Genomic DNA, 27,871 nt, shown 5'->3' with positions numbered 1-27,871 from the left:
TGGAACAAACTGATATATTAAACAGTAATGCTTTGTCTACACTGCAGGGTTTTTGCACTATAAACTTTTTGCGGAAGAGATTGTCCTCAAAAACTTCTTGCGCAAAAGCACATCCACACTGCAAAAGCGCATCGCAAAAGCAATGTGCTTTTGCGCAAGAGAGCGTCTACACTGCATGGATGCTCTTGCACAAGAAAGCTCTGATTGCCATTACCAGAATGGCCATCAGAGCACCTGTGCTTTTTCTGATAGGCTCTTTTTGCGCAATAAACCCCTGCGGAGCGTCCACACACGCCCTTTTGAGCAAGAGCTGTAACGCAAAAAGGAGTTATTCCTTATGGGGAAAGAAATAATTTTACCAGCAAAAGCCCTCTATCCTGTCGATTTACTGTTTTGTTGGGGGTTTTATTGTGCAAAAACGCACTTGAGATGTGGAAGCTCTGCCGGTTTTTGTGCAAAACCCTTGTAATGTAGATATAACCTAATAGGTCACCAGGACCAGATGGGATTCACCCAAGAGTTCTGAAGGAACTCAGATATTAAATTTCAGAACTACTAGCTGTGGTATGAAACCTGCCAGTTAAATCAGCTTCTATACAAAATGGCTGGTGCATAGCTAATGCGATGCTAATTTTTTTGGAAAAGCTCCAGAAGCAATCCTGGCCATTACAGGCCAGTAAGGCTAATGTCAGTACCAGGCAACTTGACTGAAACTATAGTAAAGAACAGAATTATCAGATACACAGATGAACACAATGTTAGGGAAGAGTCAACACACCTTTTTTAAAGATAAATCATGCCCCACAATCTATTAGAATTCTTTAATGGTGTCAACAAACATGTGGACAAAGGTGATTATTGTACCTGGGCTTTCTGAAAGCATTTGACAGGGTCCTTCACCAAAGGCTCTTAAGCAAAAAAAGGGATAAGAGGGAAGGTCCTCTAATGTATCAGTAACTGGTTAAAAGATAGGAAACAAAGGGTAGGAATAAACAGTTTTGACAATGTAGAGAGGCAAATTGTGGTGTCCTCCAAGGATCTGTATAGGGATCTGTCCTGTTCAAGATATTTATAAATGATCTGGAAAATGGAGCAACGGTGAATGAGTAAAGTTTGCAAATGATACTAAATTACCCAAGATACTTAAGTCCAAAGTAGACTGCATAGGTTACAAAGGGATTTCACTAAACTCAGTGACTGCACAACAAAATTGCAGATGAAATTCAATGTTGATAAATGCAGAGTAATGCAAATTGGAAAACATAATCCTAGCTATGTACACAAAATAATGGGGATGAAATTAGCTGTTGCCATTCAAGAAAGAGATCTTGGTGTTATCATGGATAGTTCTCTGAGAACATCTGCTCAATGTCCTGTGGCAGTGAAAAAAGCTAACAGACTATTAAGAACCATTAGGAAAGGGATAGATAAAAAAACTGAAAAGATCATAATGCCATTACATAAATTCATGCTATACCCGCTTCTTGAATACTGCATGCAGTTCTGGTCACTCCATCATAAAAAATATCTACAGGTTGGACCTCCCTGGTCCAGCACCCTCGGGACCTGACTGATCCTGAACGAGGGAGTTTACTGGATCAGAGGAGATCAATTCCACTCCTCTGCTCACAGACTCTGGGCTCTCCTGGGGTCTGTCAGCAGACCCAACAGACTCTGCTCCCAGCCCCAGGGCTCCCTTCCTGCTCCCCCTCCCCTGCTCCTGGGCTCCCAATTCCACATCCAGCTCCAGGGCTGCCAAGGCTTCTGCTGTCCCAGGGATGCTGCTGCCCCAGACCTCTGGGACAACTGGGGCTGCTGCTGCCCCACAGCTGCTGCTGATCTGGGTCCATCAGGAGTACTGGGGCTGCTGCTGCCACCAGGGCTGCCAGGATTCTGCTGCCACTGCCCCAGAGCTTCCAGGGCTCCGCTGCCCCAAGGCCAGTGGGACAGACAACATAGAGCAGACTTGTCAGCACAAAACCAGAATCCCTCTTGAGAAGAGGGAACCCAGGGCCCAGGACCTCGACCCCCCTCCCTGCATCCCAAGCCAGTAAGACTCACTCACACACCCTGCAGTCCAGCCTCCAGTCTTTTTCCATCTTGGGAGGGGGTGGGTGGGAGGGAAGGTGTCACCAGGTCACACTCCCCATCTCCGGCTCAGGTTACAAAAAATCAGAAAGTGAATAAGGGAGTGTTATTTACCCCTTCAGATAACACACAAACCAGGGGACACTCAAAGACATTAACAAGCATTAGGTTTAAAACAAAGAGAAGTATTTCTTCACATAACACACAGTCTACCTGTGGAACTCCTTGCCTGGGGATGTGTTGAGGCCGAAAGTATAATTGGATTAAAAAAAGAATTAGACAAATTAATTGAGGACAGGTCCACAAATGGCTTTAAAACAGGATGAGCAAGGATGGCATCCCTACCCTCTGCTTGCCAGAAGCTTGGAAATGGGAAACAGGGGAATAGATCACTCAATAAGGGTATGTCTAGACTACGTGCCTCTGGCGATTTAAATAATCGCCGCTTCATTTAAATTTAAATGGCTGCCACGCTGTGCCAATCAGCTGTTTGTCGGATCAGCATACTAGTCTAGATGCTCCGTGGTCGACATTAAAGGCCTTTGTCAACCTCCCCGGTATGCCTCATGGGATGAGGTTTACCGGGGAGGTCGACAAATGCCTTTGATGTCAACCGCAGAGTGTCTAGACTAGCGCGCTGAGCCGACAAATAGCTGATGGGCACAGCGCGGCACCCATTTAAATTTAAATGAAGCGGCTATTATTTAAATTGCCACTTCATTTCCCTATGCCCAGTAAACAAATCTACATGACTCCGTTGACAGAGCCATGTAGTGTAGACATACCCTAACTGTCCTGTTCTGTTCACTCCCTCCAAAGCCTCTTGCACTAGCCACTGTTGCAAGATCTACTGGGCTAGATTTGAACACTTATTATGACCCAGAAAGGCCATTAATATCTTCTTATACACCTATCTGGAACAGCACAGTGCAACAATGAGCATTATGGGAATACTGGAGCATTGCTGATAGAGGGCAGAGTTAAGGTTGTATCGGCATGTTCCCTGACTCTCTGTATAGCCTGGTTTCCAGGGGCTTGCATTTTGATGAACTTGACATTGTAGAAGGGCATACGATACCTCTGGGCAACACCGTATTTCCAAAGTGTGACTTGGTTCATCAGGCAAAAGATTGAAAATCAACTCTGCCGCTGACTCATTGTCTGACCTCATGCAAATTACTTGCAGAGATTTTTTTTCAAATTTTTTATTGCCTTTGCTCTTAGAGGACAGATTTAAGGATCTCAGGAGCTGCTATTCAGACGAACCCAGCAACCTGCCTCCCTCTGGAGTTTTGAGCCTCTGAAAATCAGGCTGAAGTAGATCAGCTATCCCCTAATTACAGGACACTTTTGAAAATACGGTGTTTAATCACTCCACAATGCAGTTTCCTTATCTGGAAAATGGAGCCAATATCCTGCCATCTGGAAGAATAGTGAGGCTCAGTTCAGCATTGCCAATATTTTTTCCCCTTAAAGCTATGAGAATTACAGCTTTCACTTAGAAAAAAAAAATCATACATTTCTAACACTTGTTGCTAGGGCGGGGGGGTGGAGGTACTTGAAAACATCACTCCTCCCCCCCCCCCCCCACAAGGCTCAAAACTCACAAGGGCAATCAGAAGACTCTCAATACATTATTTTTTTAAGTCTCATGATTTTTAAAGGTAATCACATGATTTTTGAGGGCCTGACTCATGATATGCGGATAACTGGGATTGACAAGAAAGCGGGTTGCAGGAGATTCTTTGTTACACCCAGCCATTAAACACATCCTTATCTCTGTTGGATGTCCTGCACATCGGCACAATTTACTTTGCCAGAAAGCTGCACCTCCCATCGTCGTGGCACTAACACTTGGAAAAAGGGTAGAAAGAGCACTGGGGAAAGCAGATAGCGAGCCAGACAGACACACAACGAGGAGATGTAAGGACACCTCACTACATTCTGAACAGCAAGGGATTTGCTTCTTTTTTTTTCCTCTTCACAGAGCTGTCTCTTTGCAGACAGACATAGGTCAGTGGGCAGGAAGCCCGGCTGTGGTTCACTGAGACAGAAACACCCACTGAGCAATTATCACACGGGCCCAGTCATCACAGAGGTTACACTGCTCACAGCCTGCCACAGTCCGCCTCTCCTGGCTCCCGTTTAACATCTCCTCCTCCCCTTTTCCCTCTGGGTGGTCCCCAGTGTTCTGAGCAGATCTTTCTCTCCCGCATTCTGGGCCTGGTTTTTCTTTGTTTCTCTGTGGAGCAGATGTCCCTGTGTGGTTAGCCTGCCCTTCCCTCCCACAGGAACTGCAAGGTCTGTTGCTACTGTCCTGTGTTATTGGCAGCTTGGGAGATCCCAGACCATGGTTTTTTTTTTGCCCCCAGATCCATTGACTTCCTCCACCCTGGTTTTTAGCGGAAGATTACGAGCAATCACGCTCCTTATAATTAACTCTTCCTTGCAGCTCTGACTTCTGCTTGCTGAGCTCTGGCTCAGATGTTCACACATTTTCGGAAGCAATCCCTAATCCCTTCAACCTTTCTTTGCAAGGCTGGGTGAAGGCAATCTGGGGTTCCAGTGGTCCTGCTCCATCCCATTTGCAGTGGCAGTTCCCCTCCTAAAAAGAAACAAAAAACAGGACTATGTAGCACTTAAAAGACTAACAGGATGGTTTATTAGGTGATGAGCTTTCGTGGGCCAGACCCACTTCCTCAGATCAAATAGTGGAAGAAAATTGGCACAACCATATATACCAAAGGATATAATTGTGCCAAATTTCTTCCACTGTTTGATCTGAGGAAGTGGGTCTGGCCCACGAAAGCTCATCACCTAATAAACCATCTTGTTAGTCTTTTAAGTGCTACATAGTCCTGTTTTTTGTTTCAGCTACACCAGACTAACACGGCTACATTTCTATCACCCTCCTAAAGAGGTGTGGGTCTGCTGCTCCCTGATCCTCCCAGGAATGCAAGCAGCATCCTCTGTCCTCCTGGGCAACAATGGAGGTCCCATCTCCTCACCAGAGGCAAGCCAGAGTGATCTGTATGGGTGGCAGAGTGAGTCGGGCCCACTGCTCTCTCTCCTGCCACTCACTGAGCCCCATGGTAGGAGGAGGGGGGCTCAATATCTCTGCAAACTCAAGCAGGACTCGCAGTGTCAGTTACATTCAGGGTTGTTTCTGCTTTCTCAGAGGAATGGGCTCAGACTCAGGCATCGGTTACACCTGGATCACCTTTTGAAAGGTTGTTTCACAACCGAACCAGCTAGAAACTTATTTTTTTTCTCACTGCCTGTGATCTGTATATGCAACAGCTTAGGGTTAGGGGGAGAGACAAAGAATTTTCTTGGCATGCAGCCCCAAACAAGCTCTCTGAGGGCCTAATCTGATTAGAAATAAGGGTTTTCCAGTTTGTCAATTTTCATCCAAATCAAAAGGATGTGCAGAACAGGTCCTGAAATTTTGGAAATGAGCAGATGCCGTTTTCAAAAGTTATTTCATTACAGACAAACAGAAAAGTGCTAACAAGTGTAGGACTTAGCATCTCTCAGCTGGGTCTCACCCTGTTGATGTTTTCTTACATAAAACCCCAGCTCCCAGAGTCATGTGATTACAAGAAAGTGTTGGCTTTTTTTTTCTCTTTTAAAAAGTACATTTCTCAGCTTCCTGATGGTAGAAAAAAATTGGCAATTTTTCACCTTAGATTTTAAGGGCAGAAAGACAATTGTTTCAGCTAGTCTGACCTCCTATAATATAGACCATAGGACTACACTGAATTAATCCTTGGCTGACCTAGGGCAAATCTGGCGGAAAAACATCCACAAGTAATAGAAAAATTGCCATTTATGGCAAATTGTTGCCATGGTTAATTTCTCTCACAATTAAAAAAAAAAGCATGCACCTTATTTCTACTCTGAATTTGTCTATTTTCAACTTCTAGCTTTTGTTAAACCTTTGTCTGTGAGACTGAAGAGCCCTCTAGTGTCATGTTTCTGTGTCCCATGCAGGAAATTAAAGACCCTGATCAAGTCACTGGTCATCTCCTCTTTGTAGAAAGTGACAGACTGACCTCCTGGAGTGAAGGAAAGGACGTCAATAGACTGAACATGAGCCACATCTGGACTACCAGATGCCTTTGAGCGGAGCTTAAAATCTTTTTTATTTCCTTGATTTTTTTTATTTTACTATTATTTTCTCTGGAGTCTGGATCTTGACTGTACCTTGGCCAAAAAATGTGAACCTTGACAAAAAATAATTGACTGTCCCAGGGCTGTTGACTCTAAGGTCTGTTTTCTACCCATTAATTGTTGTTGTGGCTCTTCCTGAAATCTTTTCCAATTTATCAACCTTCTTCTTGGACTGGGAAGACCAGAACTGGATCCAGTATCCCTGCAGTGGTCGCATCACTGCCATATACACAGAGTATGCAGAGAGGGAAAAGGGTCTTCTTGATCCTTAAAGGGTCAAAAACCTGAAGGAAATATATGAACAACCTCAACTCTATAGGTTTTTAACAATCTCTGAATTCTTAAGCTAATATTGTGATTTTCACAGATTGGATGCAAGGTATGTGAATCACAGAATCATAAAAGATTAAGGTTGGAAGAGACCTAATTTACCCCTATGCTCAAAGCAGAACCAACCCTATCTAAATCATACCAGACAGGAATTTGTCAAGCTGGGCCTTAAAAACCTCTAAGGATGGAGATTCCATCTTCCTGGCTAACCTATGTGAAATAGTTTTTCCGAATATCCAACCTAGGATATTTTTCTGAAAAAACCTCATGTCCACACTGCAATCATGTTCTTTCGAAACAAAATTGAAAGACCAGAGGGATTTTTCTGAAATTGATAAAGCTCTTTCTATGAGAAAGAATGCCTTTTCCAAAAGAGCTCTTTCAGAAAAAGGTGAGTGTAGACGGGGAAGAGGGAGTTCTTTCAATAGGAGAGGAAAGAAGAAAAATCACAAGTGCCCTAGTGGCAACTCAGCCCATAGTAATCACAGCTTACATGTGAGATAGTGTCCATTCAATGTGGATGCTATTGGACGAAAAAGCAGATCACTTTTTCAATGTGCTTTGGCAGTGTAGATGCTCTCTTTTGGAAGAAATTTTTTTGGACGATCTCTTCTGGAAAAGCTTCTTCCAAAAGAAGCCTGCAGTCTAGACATAGCCCTAGACCTCCTCTCTCACTGCAATGTGAGACCATTGGTCCTTGTTCTGTCATTTGCCACCAGTGGACACAGCCTGGCTCCATCCTCTTTGGAACCTCCACTTGAATGCTTAGGTAAGAGACACTGTGACTTTGTGAGCTGGAGGTATAATTCCCAGATCAGGTAGACACACCTGTGCTATCTCTAATCAAACTAGAGGGCTAAAAATAGGCAAGTAGCCAAGATGGTGCAAATCGCTTTCAGCCCTAATATGTTCTTAGGGTTGCAGACGGAATCATATTCAGAATGGTTAGCCACTGCTGCAAAAGAGTGAAAGCATCAACCTCTAACTCTAGAGTAGACATACCTTAAGAGTGAGTACTGCCTGGCTGACTTCCCATACGAATCAGAGAGGATAGTCTGTGTGTGAATACAGACATGTTTTGTAATATTTTTTGATTTCCCCACTTAATGGGTGCGAAGCATTTAATTTCTTCTTGGGACAGAGAGGTGGGGATGCTTACAGGTAGGCTGCTCCAAATTAAGTCTCAGGAACTGAAGATGAACTCCAGGTGGCTTTGGAAAAAAGAAAGCAAGGTGTTCTGCCAACAAGGACTCTGTGCAACTCTTGGCTTTCCCACACTAAGCAAAGGCTCTTTTGCAACAGCTGCCCTGGGTTGCCAGCAATGTTCCCTCTAATTTTTCTCCAGCCATGTGCAGAATACATTTTGTGATGTGCACCAAGTCATGTGTGGATGTGCACCTCCACTACAAATACGTTTTTAGCTGTGGATGCTTTGCTAAACAGCTGGACAGCATTTGAATGCTGACTGTCTGTTCCATTACTCCCCAAAGGGGTGAAATCTCTACTACAGAGAATAGGACTCACATGGATGTGCTGGGAGCCATGAAAAGAAATGAGTGTAAGAGCGCATCATCTCAGAGTAACAGCATTGTAAATGGGATGCTTCCAAATAAGTTGGATTAAGGTCAGAGGCACATTACCCTGCAAATCTGTGTCAATACAGCCCTGATCGCTTTCTGTTCCACAGTTGTGACACCTACTAGCCCTCATCTGAAACCCAAAAAGCATCACAGAGGATGCTTTCTGCTCCTTTCAAAACTCATCTGGCCTCGATACACCAGTATCTGACATGCTTTAAAGAGGGACACTTCACGGGGACTGTGTTAAAACTTCCCCATTGGTGTCCAGATCCATGCTAGTGTGAGTGAGATCCACCTCTCCATTGGTTTGTATCCTACATCTGTGGAGAACTGGGAAATATATATTTTTTAATAAACGCTCCATGCCTCCCAGTGTATGGGTAGAGTATTGCGCTGCCTGACTGAATAGCATTAGCTGAAAAGGAGCTGTGAACAGAAACCAGGGGAGGATGAGTAAAATTTTGGCCTAGATAAAAAGGATCCCTTCAAATGTGGATAGTCATGAAGTGCTCAGCCCCAGCCTTGTTGAAAGTAAATTTAACCTTGTTAAATGGTAAATTTCAGTTTGGAGAGGGGTAACTAGTGGTGTACCCCAAGGGTCAGTCCTGGGACTAATCCTTTTCAACTTATTCATAAATGATCTGGAGAAAGGGGTAAGCAGTGAGGTAGTAAAGTTTGCAGATGATACAAACCTGTTTAGGATAGTCAAGACAGAAGCAGACTGTGAGGGACTCCAAGAAGATCTCACCAAACTGAGTGATTGGGCAACAAAATGGCAAATGAGATTTAATGTGGATAAGTGTAAAGTAATGCACATCGGGAAAAATAACCCCAACTATACGTACAGTATGATGGGGGCTAATTTGGCTACGACAAATCAGGAAAGGGATCTTGGAGTTATCGTGGACAGTTCTCTGAAAACTTCCACACAGTGTGCAGCGGCGGTCAAAAAGGCAAATAGGATGCTAGGAATTATTAGGAAAGGGATAGAAAATAAGACCCAGAATATCTTACTGCCCCTGTATAAAACTATGGTACGCCCACATCTTGAATACTGTGTACAGATATGGTCTCCTCACCTCAAAAAAGATATTTTGGCCTTGGAAAGGGTTCAGAAAAGGGCAACTAAAATGATTAGGGGTTTGGAACGGGTCCCATATGAGGAGAGGTTAAAGAGACTGGGACTTTTCAGTTTAGAACAGAGGAGACTGAGGGGGGATATGATAGAGGTATAAAATCATGAGTGGGGTGGAGCGGGCCAATAAAGAAAAGTTATTTATTAGTTCCCTAAATAGAAGAACTAGAGGACACCAAATGAAATTAATGGGGAGCAGGTTTAAAACTAATAAAATAAAGTTCTTCTTCACACAGCGTGTAGTCAACCTGTGGAACTCCTTGCCAGAGGAGGCTGTGAAGGCTAGGACTACAATAGAATTTAAAGAGAAGCTAGATAATTTCATGGAGGTTAGGTCCATAAAAGGCTATTAGCCAGGGGATAAAACGGTGTCCTTGGCCTCTGTTTGTCAGAGGCTGGAGAGGGATGGCAGGAGACAAATCGAAAGAGGCTTGCAGTCTAGACGTAGCCTTAGTGTGGAGCTGCTGCCTCAGGCTAGCCCAGGGCTGCGATTAAAGGGACCTGACCCCCACCCCGGACAGACAGTTCTCAGGGTTCCCCGCTTGCTTGTCTACCTCGATGAGAGACAGCAAAGCAGTCCTGACTTGGAGTGCCCTGAGTGCCCTCACTCGGCACATCACAGCACTTGGCCATCAGCCCGGCTGCACTTGCCGCAGGCTGCCATCCGGGGGGAGGGGTCAATCGGGGGGCTGTCAGGATCCAGGAGGACCTGCAGGAGAGCTTCCACCCCGAGGAGCCCGCAGAGCCACCCCAGTCCTCCCCATCGGGGGCTCGTGCCCCATTCCTCCCTCACCTCCTTTCACTTCCCTCTCCCTAGCCCCCTTCCTGATGTAAAAAATAAAGGACACGTGTTCAAAACAGAAATTCTCTTATTTAACAAAACGGGGGGGGGGGAGAGATTAACCTCTGGGGAGACTGGGAAAAGGAGAGGGGAGAGGGGAGTCTTCAGTACTGTGTACAGATGTGGTCTCCTCACCTCAAAAAAGATATTTTGGCCTTGGAAAGGGTTCAGAAAAGGGCAACTACAATGATCAGGGGGTTTTGGAACAGGTCCCATATGAGGAGAGGCTAAAGAGACTGGGACTTTTCAGCTTTCAAAAGAGGAGACTGAGGGGGGATATGATAGAGGTCTTTAAAATCATGAGTGGTGTGGAGAGGGTGAATAAAGAAAAGTTCTTCATTAGTTCCCATAATATAAGGACTAGAGGACACCAAATGAAATTAATGGGCAGCAGGTTTAAAACTAATAAACGAAAGTTCTTCTTCACACAGCACATAGTCAACCTGTGGAACTCCTTGCCACAGGAGGCTGTGAAGGCTAGAACTATAACAGAGTTTAAAGAGAAGTTAGATAAATTCATGCAGGTTGGGTCCATGGAGTGCTATTAGCCAGGGGGTAGGAATGGTGTCCCTGGCCTCTGTTTGTGGAAGGCTGGAGATGGATGGCACGAGACAATCGCTTGGTCACTGTGGGTATGTCTACACTACACCGCTAGTTCGAACTAACTTAGTTCAAATTAGTTAATTCGAACTAAGCTAATTTGAACTAACGCATCCAGACTAAAAAACTAGCTCGAATTAGCGTTTTGCTAATTCGAACTAGCATGTCTACATTGAGTGGACCCTGAACCGGGGTTAAGGATGGCCGGAAGCAGTGCCGGCAGGGCATCAGATGAGGACTTAGAGCATGGAGCTGCTGTCTCAGGCTAGCCGAGGGCTGTGATTAAAGGGACCCGACCCCCACCCCGGACAGACAGTTCTCAGGGGTGCCCCGCTTGCAAAGCAGTCCTGGCTTGGATTGCCCGGAGTGCCCACACTGGGCACATCACAGCACTCGGCCATCAGACCGGCTGCACTTGCCGCAGGCTGCCATCTGGGGAGAGGGGACAATTGGGGGGCTGCAGGAGAACTTCCACCCCCAGAAGCCTGCAGAGCCAGCCCAGTCCTCCCCATCAGGGGCTCGTACCCCATTCCTCCCTCACCTCCTTCCACTTACCCCTCCCTAGCCCCCCTTCCTGATGTACTAAATAAAGGACAATTGTGTTCAAAAATAGAATCTCTCTTTATTGAACAAAACTGGGGGAGACTGGGAAAAGGAGGTGGGAGAGGGGAAGAGAGAGGGTGGGAGAGGGGAGGGCAACTATAATGATGAGGGGTTTGGAACAGGTCCCATATGAAGAGAGGCTAAACAGACTGGGACTTTTCAGCTTAGAAAAGAGGAGACGGAGGGGGGATATGATAGAGGTCTATAAAAGCATGACTGGGGTGGAGAGGGTGCATACAGAAAAGTTCTTCATTAGTTCCCATAATAGAAGGACTAGAGGACACCAAACGAAAGGAATGGGTAGCAGGCTTCAAACTAGTAACAGAAAGTTCTTCTTCACAAAGCAAAGAGTCAACCTGTGGAACTCTTTGCTGCAGGAGGCTGTGAAGGCTAGAACTAGAACAGAGTTTAAAGAGAAGTGAGATAAAGTGATGGAGGTTAGGTCCATGGAGTGGTATTAGCCAGGGGGTAGGAGTGGTGTCCCTGCCCAAAGTTTGTGGCAGGCTGGAGAGGAATGGCACGAGACAAATGGCTTGGTCACTGTCTTCGGTCCATCCCCTCCAGGGTTCCTAGGGTTGGCCACTGTCGGCAGACAGGCTACGGGGCTAGATGGACCTTTGGTCTGACCCAGTATGTCCTTTGTAAGCTCAGGGCTCAGGGTCGGGGGTCTCAGTGGACCACCTTGATTTTTATGCACACCTGCTCCTGGGTGGCCAGGCTGGCAGCTCTCGTGCCCTAGACGGCCACTTTCCTGTGCCTAGTGCAGAGGTCGTGGACGAGGTCCACGATGTCCGCACTAGACCAGGCAGGTGCCCGCCTCTTGCAGTCCCGGGCAAGCTCCCGGGAGCCGCCAGCCTGGTCCCGAGAAGAGGGGGAGGGCTGGGGGGCATCGGGTGGCTGGCTCGAGCCGTGCCAGGTGCAGGGTCTGCTAGCTGGGTGCTGGCAGGCTTGCACCTGGCACAGGCACCGTAGCCAGACCGTGTCCTTTTAAGGGCTCCAGGGCCGGGAGAGGGGCAGAAAAGTTTCCCTGGTTTGGCCAAGAGTGGCCACCAGGGCAACCTGGGAAGGGCTAGCCTCCAACTAGTTCGAATTAAGTGGCTACACAGCCCTTAATTCGAACTAGGCTTTACTCCTCATAGAATGAGGTTTACCTAGTTCGAATTAAGCGCTCCGCTAGTTCGATTTAAATTCCAACTAGCGGTTTGTATGTGTAGCCCCTATGAAAGTTAATTTGAACTAATGGCTGTTGGTTCAAATTAACTTTGTAGTGTAGACATACCCTGGGAGACATTTCACAAAGGTTTGGTTCTGACAGGATAGAAAGCTAACATCCTTCTAACATCCAGGCTACGTCTAGACTGGCATGATTTTCCGCAAATGCTTTTAACGGAAAAGTTTTTCTGTTAAAAGCATTTGTGGAAAAGAGCATCTAGATTGGCATGGACGCTTTTGCACAAAAGCACTTTTTGCGGAAAAGCGTCCGTGCCAATCTAGATGTGGTTTTGCGCAAGAAAGCCCTGATCGCCATTTTCACCATTGGGGCTTTTTTGTGCAAAACGGTTCTCAGCTGTCTACACTGGCCCTCTTGCGCAAAAGCATTTGCGCAAGAGGGCTTTTTCCTGAATGGAAGAGCCATTGTATTTGTGGAAGAACACTGCCAATCTTACATTAGATCGTCAGTGTTCTTGCGCAAATTCAAAGCAGCCAGTGTAGACAGCTGGCAAGTTTTTCCACAAAAGCAGCCGCTTTTGCGGAAAAACTTGCCAATCTAGACGCAGCCCCAAAGTACAGCTTCTTGCTTCCTTGGCTGTAGGGTTTGGGGGGAAGGGGAGGAGCAGAAGATGTTTGGGCATGTTAACATCAAAGTCTGAAGATAGTCTAGGTAGAATCTTGTCATGTGGATATAGCAATGCCTTTTCCTTCAAAAACAAGGTAAGGAGCTGGTCTGCCATTAACTCCCCTAGTTTTCCAATCCTCTGAGCAGGAGTGACAGCCACCAAGAAAGAAGTTTTTATGAAATAGACAAAGCAACAGACACTGAGCTGGTTGATCAAACAGCTTTTTCATAAGGCCATTAATGACAAGGGTCGAGTTTCATATTGGAGTAAATTCTTTAATCTGGGGGGAAAGATTCATTGGTCCTCCATGGAATCTTTGTTACAGGATGAGCAAAAATAGAAAAACCCTTCTGTCGATTAACAAAAGGATGCTTAACAGAAAGCATAGGGAAACCTCTTCTTTTCCATCCCAACAGGTAGTCCATGGTGGTGGAAAGAGCAAAGTCATGTCAATGCCTAAACCAGGGGTGAGGAACCAATTGTTGGGTCAGGGGCTGCAGGCCCACAGAAAAATCTGTCAGGGGCTGCACACAAATGAGAAGAAAAAAACCAAAACACCCTCCCCCCCAAATCCTCACTGACGTGGTACCCAAATGAGGAGCAGATTCCCCTTGAACATTAGAGCCTAGGAGGGCTCAGGCTAGTAGATTTTGTGTGCTCCGGCCCCACAGGGAAGTGGTGACTAGAGCACCAGCACAGGCTCCCCAATGCTGAGAGGGACCCATGAGCCTCAGAGACTGGATCCAGACAAGCCAGGGGCCACATCCGGCCCCCAGGCCTTAGGTTCCCCATCCCGGCCTAAACCAATGGTGAAATCTTTTCCATTTCAGAAGGAAAGTATTTCTCACGCGTCCTTTTTCTGTTTACTAATAACTGTTGTACCTCTCTTGAACAGCAAGTCTTCGCCCCTGAGAATTATCCAGAAGCTATGCCTGGAATTAGAGAACTTCCAAACTGGGATGAAGTGTTGTCCTGAGACAACAAGCAGCAACTGATTGGAAACATTAGTGTTGGATGTCAAGCAAGATACATTAGGTAAGTGTACCATAGTTGTTTTAGCCAAGTCAATGCCATCAAAATGACCTTGCTCTGCCTGATCTAGTTGAAAACTTTCAAGAGCAGTGGTTGTGGTGGGTAAGTGTAAAGAAACCCCATTGCCTATGAAATAAAAAAGGCATTTCCTATTGCATGAGGACTGAGCAAAATTTTTTGCACTAGATGAAGAAACATGCTCTTGAGGACTCATGAATCCAACTCTCAGTCTTAACTCTGGGAGAAGTGTTTGTCAACCATAGAACTCTGCATACCCCAGAGCTAATAAGGTGAGATGACTATCTGGTTTCTGGTTGACTATGCACTAATACCAGAGTTTTATCACTTCAGTATAGTGTAAATGTAAGCACACTCTGCTCTGATGGTTGACATAGAATACGCAGGCTGTGTTTTCTGTCATGATCTTGACAGAAACAGTTCTGATCAGTGGAAGGAAGTGAGTGCAAGCATTCCTGACTGCTCTCAACTTCAGAGAGTGCATATGCAAGAAGATGCTTTTGGGAAAGCCATTTGCACCCTGGATTCCAGATATGCTCCTCATTCCAAGAAGGATGTGTCTGATGCAATGGCAGCAGGAGGGGAAAACAACCCTGTATAGACCATGGAAGGGTTCTTCCACCTGTGGAGTGAATCCAGAACCCAATAGGGCAGTGGTCTCCAACCTTTTTACACCCAAGATCACTTTTTAAGTCTCAGAACAGGCGAAGATCTACCACCCCGCCCCTTCCTTGAAGCCCCGCCCTCTCCATTCTCCTGTCCATCACTTGCTATCTCCAGCCCTTATACACTCTGTTAAACAGTTTTTTTTTTAATTATGCAATATATAAAATTAAAATCACATGTTTATAGTTATGAAATAAATGGTCTGTTTTTAATTCATGCTATTTAAATGTCAAATGAAGCATTTACAATTATACATTTTGTTCCCTGCTATTTTGTAAATCTAAAATCAAGTATTGATAAGTATATATTTTTTCTTCCAATAACAAAGTCTCAGTGTGACACCTGTGACTGAACAGTATCTGCCAGTGTCTTGAAGTCTGGGTTGTAGTCTGAGATTGCTAGTTGTATACAGTCCATCAGATGGGCATCTGTGATCCTGCGCTCAGCCTGGAAAGCTTGCTCCAGCACAGCTGGAGCTAGATGCAGCCTCCCTGGGCTCAGCACAGGGCAGCCGGGCTGGAGGGAAGAGAAGTGGCTGCCCGGCCAGCTGGCCATGGGCTCAGCCAGGGTGCACCAAGCTCCACATGGGCAGGCACAGAGGAGAAGCCGCCGATCAGCTGGAGCACGGGGCAGCCTCTTTCAGCTGAAAGCCACAGTCAGCTTGCTGGGGTGTTTCAGCCCTCCCAACCTCCCAGCTCCCACCATTCCTCGCAGCTATTCACCTGTGTTGTTGCTTGGTAAGTAGCTGCTCCTCAAATAAGGAAATCTAATGTAAATGTACTGTGCATGCGCGCAGTTCAGAGAGGGCTCAAGAGCTACTTTTAGAGCCCCTGAGATCTACCGGTAGATTGCGATCTACTGGTTGGTGACCACGGCAAGAGAGAATAGACACTTGCTTGTCCAAAATGTGCTTGCTCACTATATAAACTGTCCTGAGCCACAGCTGGGAGCACCAGGTCTGCTGGTATGTTGGGTTACAAAGATACGAGCTGCCATATAATTTAAAAAACTGGAGACAGTTTCTTGCTAAGGTTGGAGAACTAATCCAATTCCTTGCAATAAGATTTTTCAGGGTCGTGAACAGTGTTCCCTCTAATTTTTCTGCATATGCAGAATGAATTTTGTTATGTGCACCAAATATGGAAGTGATGCGTGACACATCCCCTCCATATTGGAGCACATAACAAAATTAGTGAGTTGGGGGTGGGCCCGTGTATGGGAGGGGGCTCAGGGCTGAGGCAAAAGGTTGGGGGTGGATGAGGGTTCTTTCTGGGGGTGTGGACTTTGGTATGGGGCAAGGAGAGCACTCTCCCCAGCAGCACCTGGGCTGGAGGAAAGACACTTCTCCCTGCAACAACTACTCCGGGCCTCGGGCTGCAGTCTAGACACTTCTCCCCCAGATCAGCTAGGTTCGGGTCAGGAGAGAGCTGTACCCGACTGCATCAACTGCATCAATCTTATAGGGAATTTAGGTCATGAACCCATCCATGGGTAGGTAAGCTTTGGCTCCCTCACCATCTGGAGAGGCTCCTAAAAAAATCTGTCCACTGAACCGGAATCAAAAACAACTTTCCAGGATTCACCCGGAGGCCAAAAACTGTGGAACAGAGACCTTGTCATTCAAACTCCCAAGACACTTGTTGAGACTGACCCTTGAATAGCCAACTGTTGAGATAAGGGAAGATAATTATTCCTAGTTGAAGGAGGTAGGCAGCTATGACTGCCCTGACGTTTAAGAATACTCTTGGGGGAGAGTCGACCTGAAAAGAGAGCATATGATGCTGAGGAAGTGATTGTTATAAGAATAGCCATTCTGGATCAGACCAAAGGTCCATCTAGCCCCCCTTCTGACAGGGGCCAATGCCAGGTGCCCCAGATGGAATGAACAGAACAGGGATCAAGTGAGCCATCCCGTCACCCATTCCCAGCTTCTGACAAACAGAAGCTAGGCACATCATTCCTACCCATCCTCGATAATAGTCATTGATGGACCCATCCTCCATGTATTTATATAGCTCTTCTTTGAATCCTGTTAAAGTCCTGGTCATTACAACATCCTCTGGCAAGGAGTTCCACAGACTGACTGTGCATTGTGTGGAGTAATACTTCCTTTTGTTTGTTTTAAGCCTGTGACCAATTAATTTCATTTGGTGACCTTTAGTTCTTAGAATCATAGGCCTGGAATGGACCTTGAGAGATCACTGAGTCCAGTCCCATGCCCTCACAGCAGGACCAAGCACTGCCTGGATCATCCCTGATGTTTATCCAAATGGCTCTTATATTCCGGCGTACAAGACGACTTTTGATGTTAAAAAACATCCCCCAAAAATCGGGGGTCGTCTTGTACGCCGGGTATACATCCCAGGTGCGCCTGGGATGCCCCGCCGCGCCTGGGATGCCCCGCCGCCGGCTTCCCCCAAGGCTTTGCAAAGCCGCGGGGGGGCATCCCAGGCGCGCCTGGGCTGCCCCCCCGCCCGAGCCCCTCCGCGGCTTTGCAAAGCCTCAGGAGAAGCCGGCGGCGGGGCAGCCCAGGAGTGCCTGGGCTGCCCTGCCGCCGGAGCCCCTCCGCGGCTTTGCAAAGCCTCGGGGGAAGCCGGCGGCGGGGCATCCCAGGCGTGCCTGGGCTACCCCCCCGCCGGCTTCCCCCGAGGCTTTGCAAAGCTGCTGCGGCTTTGCTCCCGGTGCCTCTGGTCTGCTGGGGACCGTCTGCAGCAGACCAGGGACACCGGGAGCAAAGGAGGCGGAGGGGCACTGGGGTATAAGATGAAACCCTATCTTTTAACTAAAAAATTAGGGGGTCGTCTTATACTCCCAGTCGCCTTATACGCCGCAAAATACGTTATCTCCAGTGATGGAGATTTCACAACCTCCCTTGGCAATTTATTCCAGTGTTTAACCACCCTGACAGTTAGGAAGTTTTCCTAATGTCCAGCCTAAATCTCCCTTGCTGCAATTAAGCCCATTGCTTTTTGTCCTATCATCAGAGGCCAAAGAGAACAATTTTTCTTCCTCCTCCTTGTAACACCCTTTTAGATACTTGAAAAATGCTATCATGTCCCCTCTCAGACTTCTCTTTTCTAAACTAAACAAGCCCAATTATTTCAGTCTACCCTCATAGCTCATGTTTTCTAGACCTTTAATCATTTTTGTTGCTCTTCTCTGGACCTTCTCCAATTTCTCCACCTCTTTCTTGAAATGTGGTGCCCAGAACTGGACACAATTCTCCAATTGAGCCTAATCAGTGCAAAGTAGAGCAGAAAAATGACTTCTCATGTCTTGCTCACAACACTATTAATGCATCCCAGAATCATGTTTGCTTTTTTTTTTATAAGTGTCACACTGTTGACTCATGTTTAACTTGTGGTCCACTATGACCCCTCAATCCCTTTCAGCAGTTCTCTTTCCTAGACAATCACTTTCCATTCTATATGTGTGAAACTGATTGTTCCTTCTTAAGTGGAGTACTTTGTATTTGTCCTTATTAAACTTCATCCTGTTTACCTCAGACCATTTTTCTAGTTTGTCCAGATAATTTTGAATTCTGACCCTAGTCTCCAAAGCACTTGCAACCCCTCCCAACTTGGTATTATCTGCAAACTTAAAAATCGTACTCTCTATGCCGTCATCTAAGTCACTGATGAAGATATTGAACAGAACTGGACCCAAAACAGACCCCTGTGAAACTCCACGGCTGCATCTAGACTGGCATGATTTTGCGCAAATTCTTTTAACTGAAAAGTTTTTCCATTACAAGTATTTGCGCAAGAGAGCGTCTATTCTGGCATATGCCTTTGTGCAAAAGATCCGTGCCAGTGTAGACGCTCTCTTGCGCAAGAAAGCTCCAATGGCCATTTTAGCCATCGGGCTTTCTTGCACAAGAAATTAACTTGGCTGTCTACACTGGCCCTCTTGCGCAAGAATATTTGCGCAAGAGGGCTTATCCCTGAGTGGAAGCGTCAGAGTATGTGCGCAAGAACCACTGATTTTGTACGTTACAAAGTCAGTATTCTTGCGCAAATACTCGCAGCCAGTGTAGACAGGCGTCAAGATTTTGCGCAAAAGCAATTGCTTTTGCGCAAAATCATGCCAGTCTAGACGCAGCCCACTTATGCCCTTCCAGCATAATTTTGAACCATTAATAACTACTCTCTGAGATCGGTTATCCAGCTAGGTATGCACCCTCTTTATAGTAGCCCCATCTAGGTTGTATTTCTCTAGTTTATTGATAAGGTCATGCGAAACAGTGCCAAATGACTTACTAAAGTCTAGGTATATCACATCCACCACTTCTCCCTTATCCCTTACTTTCCTTGAGTATTCTAGGAAATATCATTTCATCAGGTCCTGGTGACTTGAAGACATCTAACTTTTCTAAGTAATTTTTAATTTATTCTTTTTTTATATTAACTTCTAAACCTACCCTCTTTCCACTAGCATTCACTATGTTAGGCATCCTGTCACCATCAAACTTCTTGGTGAAAACTGAAACAAGTCATTAAGCACCTCTGCCATTTCCAAGTTTCCTGAGAGGCTACGTCTACATTACAAGTTTTTTCCAGGCCGAAAATATGCTAATGAGGGATTCATTAGCATATTTTCTGCTGTTTCTTTTTGTGCAATGGATTTTTGTGTCCCGGAGAGGCATAAGGATCTTGCACAAAAAGGGGTTTTTGCGGAAAATGGAAGTGGCTACACTGCTTCTTTTTGAGCAAAAAGAAACAGCAGAAAATATGCTAACGATGTCATGACTTATGCTAATGAGTCCCTCAATCATATTTTCTGCAGGGGGGAGAGGAAGGGGAGGAACTTGTAGTGCAGATGTAGCCTTGTTGTTTCTCTCTCTTCTGTGAGGGAGAGCCAGAGCCTAATCCCAGAGCCTAACCTGGTATTGGTCTTCCTCTTGCTTCTAGTATATTTGTAGAACACCTTCTTGTTAACCTTTATGTCTCTACCTAGATTTAACTTGTTTTGTGCCTTTGCCTTTCTAATCTTGCCCCTGCATACCTGTGTTCTTTGCTTATTTCATCCTTTGTAATTTGACCTAGTTTCCACTTTTTATACAACTCCTTTTTTATTTTTAGATCATGTAAGATCTCCCGGTTGATCCAAGGTGGTCTTTTGCCATACTTTCTATCTTTCCTATGCAGTGGAATAATTTGCTTTTGGGCCTTAAATAATGTCCCTTTAAAAAACTGCCAACTCTCTTCAATTGTTTTTCCTCTTACTCTTGCTTCCCATGAGTTATGTAAGGAGTAAATAATGTTTCCTTATTTACTTTCTCCACACTAGTTATTATTTTATAGATCTCCATCATATCTCCCCTTAGTCTCTTTTCCAAGGTGAAAAGTCCCAGTCTTATTAATCTCTGCTCAAATGGCAGCTGTTCCAAACCCCTAATCATTTTTGTTGCCCTTTTCTGAACTTTTTCCAGTGCCAAAATATCTCTTTTGAGATGAAGCAACCACATCTACACATGATATTTAAGATGTGAGCATACCATGGATTTATACAGAGGCAATAAGATCGTCTCTGTCTTATTCTCTATCCCTGTTTAATGATTCCTAACATTCTGTTTGCTTTTTTGACTGCTGCTGTACATTGAGTGGATGTTTTCAGAGAACTATCCACAATGACTCTAATATCTCTCTCGAGTGGTAATAGCTAATTTAGTCCCCATCATTTTGTACGTATAGAAGAGAGATGACTCTCTGCCTCGGCAACTAATCCTGAGAAGGGGACAGGGAAGAGAGGTGGGGAGAGGGAAGAAAAGGAGGTGAAGTGGATTGAATAACCAGATGTTATGACCTTCAAAACACTGTTATATACTGTTCTCTCCCATGTGGATAGAAATTGGGAAAAATGGGGTTGGGGGAGGAGGGGAGGATACTGTAGGTGCAGATTCTTGTGAAATGGATGGTCCAAACTCTTAACCAAGCCATCAAAACTAATGTTTGAATGGCTGAGATAAATTAGCTGTTCCAGACAATGGTTTCTTTTTTGAACACCTATGCCTCTGGGTAGGTGGTTCTGGGGATCTACAGAATCTAAAAAAATGCACCGGGTGAGATCTGAGCTGTTTGAGACCTGCTACATTTCTTTTATTTGCAGCTGTGTAAATCCAGAGGAATCTAAGGGTACGTCTAGACTACATGGCTCCGTCGATGGAGCCAAGTAAAGTAGTTTACTCGGCATAGTCAAAGAAGCGGGGATTTAAATAATCCCCGCTTCATTAAAATAAAAATGGCCGCCGCGCCGTGCCATCGATCAGCTGATCCGGCACAGCACAGCAGTCTAGATGCAGCACAGTCAACAAGGGAAGCCTTTGTCGACCGCCGATAAACCTCGTTTCATGTTATTTAAATCCCCACTTCTTTGACTATGCTGAGTAAACTACTTTACATGGCTCCATCGACGGAGCCACGTAGTCGAGCCATACCCTAAATGTGGCCTTTGAACTTTTAAAGAGTGAAGCAACTCGCCAGCAGACTCAGCAAACAACTTGAAACCATCAACAGTAGTCTGCACCAATGTTCCCTCTAATTTTTCCATCCCTGTGCAAAATAAATTTTGTTGTGTGCACCAAGGCATATGCACATGTGCATCACCAGTAAAAAAAATATGCTGCCAGCTGTGGGAGGTTGTGGACACTGTGCTAATAGGCTTGGTAGCATTTGCATCTCTCCTGGGCAGCCACCCAAGTACTCAACTTACAGGGAACACTGCTCTGCCCCTCCCTCAGGAAGCCAGATAACTGAAGCCAAAATATTTGTTACATCACAATCACTAGGCTGATGTACTGGCTTCACTTAAGGAGGTCTGAACTGATGTTTTCACTGAGTTGCCCTTCACTTATGATGTCCTTAAATTGCTCACAAGGTGCTTCTCTGGCAAATGCTCAGTAAACGTGTTGAATGTCATTCAGATAGCTGTATTTTAAACAGGAGCGCTTGGTGGTTAGCTATTCAGAATAGCAGTTTTGCAGATTAGTAACTCCAATGATGGAGAAGGTCAAATCACTTTTGGTAAAATTGCCTCAGAGGGGTAGCCATGTTACTATATATCAGTTAAAGTTATAGACTATCATGAGCTTTCGTGAGCAAAACCCACTTCCTCAGATGAGCAGTGAGTTTTGCCCACGAAAGCTCATGATACTATATATATTATTTTTTTGTTAGTTTCTAAGGGTATGTCTAGACTGCATCCCTCTGTCAGCAGAGGGCTGCAGATTAGGCAGGTCGACATTGCAAATGAGGCAGGGATTTAAATATCCCATGCCTAATTTGCATAAATATGGACACTGTGTTTTGCCGACTCAGCACTTTATCAGCAAAAAGCGGCAGTCTAGAGGGGGATCTGTTCAGAAAGAAAGCCTTTTTCGACAGATCCTATAAACATCCTTGCAGGAGGCATAAGGGATCTGTCAAAAAAGGCTTTTTTTCTCAACAGATCCCCCTCTAGACTGGTATCAGAGGGGTAGCCGTGTTAGTCTGAATCTGCAAAAGCGGTGAGGAGTCCTGTGGCACCATATAGACTAACTGAAGTGTAGGAGCATAAGCTTTCGTGGGCAAAGACCCACTTCGTCAGATGCATCTGACGAAGTGGGTCTTTGCCCACGAAAGCTTATACTCCTACACTTCAGTTAGTCTATAAGGTGCCACAGGACTCCTCGTCCTCTAGACTGGGACTTTTTGCAGACAAAGTGCTGAGTTGGCAAAACGTGGTGGCCATTTTTATGTAAATTAGGCGCAGGATATTTAAATCCCTGCCTCATTTGCAATGTCGACCTGCCTAATCTGCATCCCTCTGCCGACAGAGGGATGCAGTCTAGACATACCCTATGGTGCTCCAGGACTACTGACTTGTCTGAAATCATTTTGCCAATGCGGAAAGTGGAAGAGTCATTATAGCCTCATCTGACAACAAAGTATTTATGTAAGGTGCCAAGTTATTTTCAACCTTGGCCACCTGATCCTCAGTGGTGTGATGAAGCAGGAGATTCCCTTAGCATTTTGCATGAGTGTAGTGAGTGCCTCAATTTCCCTGTGCGCTGCATTTGTAATGTGGCAACGGGAGAGGAGGTTTGTTGTTGCAGAGAATCACATATAATCTTGGCTGACAGCCAAGACCTCAGACAACACCCTGGAGATGGATACCTCACTGACTGGTGACCAGGAGGCTCAGCCCAGCTTGAAAGGCAGCTGGTTCTGGCCAGTGGGAGGGCAGTGGGCCAAGGAGAGAGTATCCCAGTGACCTGACCAACCAGCTCCAAACAGTAAGGCTACGTCTACACTGGCAGCTTCTTCCGGAAGAACAGCACGAGCGTTCTTCCAGAAGTAAATTTACAGTACAGCGTTATAAAACAGGGCTTCTTCCAGAAGAGTAATTCCTCTCCCCACGAGGAATAAGCCCTCTTGTGCAAGAGCTCTTCCAGAAGAGGCCAGTGTAGACAGGCAACATGAATTTCTTGCGCAAGAAGCTCCTATGGTTAAAATGGCCATCAGAGCTTTCTTGCAGAAGAGAGCGTCTACACTGCCATGGATGCTCTTGCACAAAAGCACATGGCAGTTTTTGCACAAGAACTCTTCCGCAAAAGAGTTCTTGCGCAAGAAGCTGCCAGTGTAGACGTAGCCTAAGAGAACAAAGGATAGAAGACAGAGGGCCCCAGAGACCTGTTTACTTGGGACAGAAAAGAAAGGAGAAAGGAGGAGCTAGTGGGGAAGATGATATAGGATGCTCAGCTAGAAGGAGGGAGTTTCTGGACCAGGGTGAGAGAGCAGCCAGAGACCATCTGGATGAGAGAAAGACTTAGATGTACTGTGCTGAGAGTTGCTAGGCTTGAGGGCCTGAGAAATGCCTGTGCTGAGTTCAGATATTCAATGAAACCTCTCATTTTACACTGGATAAAAGTCATTGTAGGGTTACTCCCAGGGGCTGCACAGAGCCAAAGTGAATGGGGCCTATGAGTCCATGACAAAAGGTCTCCTCTAATAGGGTGGAAGTGAAAGCTGAGGAGAAGGCGGTGCCTACTCTTCTTACAAGAATAACTCCAGTCAAATACAACTGTTAATGAAATAGGGCCCAGGGTCTCAATAAGGCCACTGGAGATTCCCAAGGGACATAAAAAGAGGCATACATCATTGATCACTAATAAAAGAATTGCATCTTGCAGAATAACCAGGAGAACCCTCTTGGAAAACCTGCTGCCTGGAAGAGTCACTGTCAACATATTTCAGGAGAGGTGATCATTGTTTGCCTTGGATGGTCAAAGTCATATATAAGGAGTTTTGGAGGAAAAATGTGAAGTCAATGATCTAGGAGCTCTTGATACAAACAGAAGTCTGGTAAGTAACAAGGATTTATTCAACACAAGAAGGTCCTTGGAGTATCTATACTGTTGCATTACCAATGGCAGGGGGGACCCACAGAATTGCACTCCAGAAAGTGCCAGGCCTCGGGCAGAAGGGGTAAGGGTTAGGGACTAGCCTCCCCCTGCCAGCCCTTCAGTGCTGCCTAGAGCACAGCATGTGGGGTTCCAGTGGCAATGTAAAGGGCTGAGGACTCTGGCTGCTGCAGCAGCAACCAAGAGTTCTGAGCCCTTTTGAATTGTTGGGTACTGGGACAGTTGTCCCTTTTGCCCCTCCCCCCCCCCAGCAGGTAGTTAAATAAGACTGGGTGGAGGCCAACTTGAGTACCAAGACAGGTATCAATCTTTAGAGCATCTGTATTTACGGGCCCCCAATCCTCTTAGGTAGTAAACCTCTTAGAGGAAGCCTTAGATAGCCTCATGATCCATGGAACTGTTTTAGAATTCCATCTTGGACCTCTGGTCTGTGAAACATTTTTCTCAGTTGACGACTGAGACTTCTAAGAGGGAGATCTAGTACTCCTACTTACCTTGGCTATGTCTTGTCAGACACTTAGAACATGAAGCTCTCTTTACAGCAGGCACTGATGCAGGTCTACCTTGCCAGAGGCTTTCAGTGACTGAGTCCCAGACATGGCAGAAACTGTGTCCCTTGAAGCTCTTGGTAACTGGGATCCTGAAGACAGAGTACTAAGAGTGCTTGGAGACTGGTGTACAGTGCAGGCTCTGCCATCTATAATTTAATTTGATCTCCCTGTTTTCATCTGATCTGCTTCTGAAGGAGCCTAAAGCCTGCGGATCTTAGCAGAGGGAACAGTGAAAAAGTCCAGAGGAAAAAAAAAACTAACAAAAGCAAAATAACTCCCCAAATAATGACTACATTGAATAAGCAAACTATTGTAAGTAAAGTGGGCAGGCTCGATGCTCCATCTCTGGCCAAAGACAGAACTGAAGTGGGTCCACCAACATAGCCCTTTATGTCCTCGGTACAGGTGCCAGTCAAAAAACCACTGACATCAGAAATCCAAGGCACATGTGCACCAGAAGTAACCTGGAGTGAAGTAGCCATAGGGACACTATTCAAAGAAGAAAGGAAGGCATCAGGGCACTGTCATGTTTATCCATGGGCTGCCTGGAAATTGTGAGCTTGTAGGTCTCATTATTTTAAATCCACTTCTATGATCAGCATGTACCTTCAGGCAAAACAAACCACACTTTGCTTTGGGGATCCTGTTTCTGTGTCACGGCATGTAGTTGACACGTACAGGCCAAAAGAACATGACTGGAGACCAGCAGGCTGTAACCTGGAGATCCAGACTGAGAACAGCTGGATCACAGGACCCCATCCCAAAGCTAAAGGGAGAATGAAGACCCCAGTGTTTGGCAGAGAAAATGGGACACAGGGCCCTTGCAGGGCAAGGAGAGAATGGAGACCCTGGTGTGAAAGGAATACATGGGAGGCATGCAAAGTCTGTGGCATGTAAGGAACAGAGGAGCAATTGGACAGGGTCCTTGAAATAGAGGGAGAAGTGTACCAAAGCTTGTGAGGGGGATGAAGGGAAGTCTAAAGGATGCACACGGAGCTCAGCTGTCAGAAGCTATGAAGCCTGCCCCTTGCCTTCTGCAATGATGTTCTTGGCCCGGCTCTGCTTGGTCCCCGGGACAGGGATCAGCTGCAAGTGCTGGAGGGTAGCTGCACCCTCCAAAGTTTCACTGGTAGGGTCGCTGGCGGCATTTGGTCCATTATAAAAGAGGGGTTTGTGGGCAGCATTCAGATTCCAGCTCCAGCTGAAAACTGTGACAGCTCAAGGGAAGGGGAGCTTCAGGGAGCAGCTGAGTTAGTCTGTTACAGAAAAAACAACAAATGGTCTGGTAGCACTTTATAGACTAACGAAACATGTAGATGGTATCATGAGCTTTCATGGGCATAGCCCACTTCTTCAGATGATCGGAGTTATAGTCTATAAAGTGCTACCAGACCAAGGAAGGGGAGGGAGGCTGGAGGCTTGAGACGCCTGGTGAGGCAGCTCAGAGCAGGCAAACTGATGTTCAATTGCTGCCATCTAGTGGCCAGAGCCGCTCATTACCTGGCACAGTGGGGGAGACCTATGGAAGTACATAAAATCCTGGGATCGCAGCACACATTCGGATCTACATGTCAGGCCACTACAAAAATCGATGGAGGAGATATCAGGCTATACAGGTCTATGCATCTCATCCACGGCAGCAGAGAGGGACCAGGATAGATGGGCCCAACCATCTGATTTGGGAAAACTGGGAAGGGATAGGATACTAATGGGTCCTGATTTAGAGTCTCAATTCCTACCTCCAATCCCACAAGAGATAGTCATAACATCAGTTTTCCAACAGATTTTATCTCTGTTATAAACATTACAAGTTGGTATAAAACAGTCCCACCATACCAGCACTGCTGAGATGGACAGGAAACAATACCCCTGAGTCCAATGTGGAATGGCAGCGGGCATTTCAGTTCCCAAACCCAGGGCCAATCATTGGAGAAGTGTGGCATGACATTGCCCTGCACCTAAGACAGAAAGATCACAGAGAGGATAAACAGAAATTGTTAAGGACAATCACAGGAAATATCTGGTTAGACAACGGAGCTCTCCTGGGGGCCTCTCTGCCACAAGATATTGAGCTCAGATCAGACTCAACAAAAAGGTCAATATGGATAAATGAGCATATTCTGAATTGCAAAAGCAGCTTGGGACAAACTATAAACCCTAAAACTAAGGGAAACATTTCACATGGGCAGGGCTCTGCCACAAATATCTACTGGGGTTGTCTTGCACCTATTTCGAACAATTGGCCATTGGCAAAGAAAGGATACCAGACTTGACAGGACCATGGTCCAATCTGGTTTGGCTGGCAATTTTCATAAGAGATTGCAATGCTGGCAAAGATGGGTGTTAAAGGGGACAGGACAAAATGAAGCAGCGCATAGGCAACACTAATGCTGCTTGGCTCTTCACTCTGCTCCCTGCGTGGGCCTAGCAAGGTTATGCTACAGCTTCTGAGCCCAAGGAACTGGGTTTCTTTAGCTCAGTGTCTAGAGCTGCGAGCTTCTCCGTGTTGAAGTCCCGAATTTGAATCCTGATGACAAGAACAATCCACCCAGCTGTGTAGCCTTACACAAGCAGGTGGAGAATTCAAGAGGAGAATTGAGAACCGTTTCCCAGCTGGGATGGAAATGATCTCCCCAAGGAAAGGGACAACCCCAGCCCCAAATGGATAAGTCCACCCTGAAAGCCCTGCCCTCCTGACCTAGAACTCAGTAAGGTCGTCGTTGAAATACAGCAGGATGGCTGGCATATACAGGCTGGAGTCCAGGTTGAGTTGGTAGAACTCCTCATCCTCGTCCGGGATCTTGTTCTGCTCCAGTGTCTTGTCCATGTTCAGGTTCACGCCCTCGTACTTCCAAGTGTAACTGGCAGCGTGGGCATTGTAGGGCAAGTAGCGCCTCAGGATGTCCCACATGGACTCCTCTGCACACACCTGGGAAAGTGACCCGCAGCTCGGTGTTAGAGACTCCCTGGGGCTGGGGGCACAGTCGCCTGCTGGGCTCAAGCAAGTATTTCTTCC

At 46.0% G+C, this 27,871-nt stretch overlaps 1 protein-coding gene across 3 annotated transcripts in view; it reads right to left on the bottom strand.

The window, feature by feature from the left end:
* Positions 1–27,871, bottom strand: part of CYB5D1 (cytochrome b5 domain containing 1) — a 35,117-nt gene that overhangs the window by 3,983 nt on the left and 3,263 nt on the right. For 2 of the 3 annotated variants that reach the window (XM_075908101.1, XM_075908103.1), the window contains 2 exons: positions 27,554–27,784; positions 26,624–26,813 (listed from right to left, as the gene is read on the bottom strand). In XM_075908101.1, the coding sequence (XP_075764216.1) occupies positions 27,554–27,784 (231 nt within the window). In that variant the 3' untranslated portion in view covers positions 26,624–26,813. Of the gene's footprint in view, positions 1–26,623; positions 26,814–27,553; positions 27,785–27,871 lie in introns of those variants that run through there. The other variant, XR_012897515.1, reaches the window with a different exon arrangement.

Source organism: Pelodiscus sinensis, chromosome 24 (assembly GCF_049634645.1).
Source record: "Pelodiscus sinensis isolate JC-2024 chromosome 24, ASM4963464v1, whole genome shotgun sequence".
NCBI lineage: Eukaryota > Metazoa > Chordata > Testudines > Trionychidae > Pelodiscus > Pelodiscus sinensis.
Note: the sequence above shows the minus strand (reverse complement) of the source record. Positions and strands in the feature narration are given on the sequence as shown.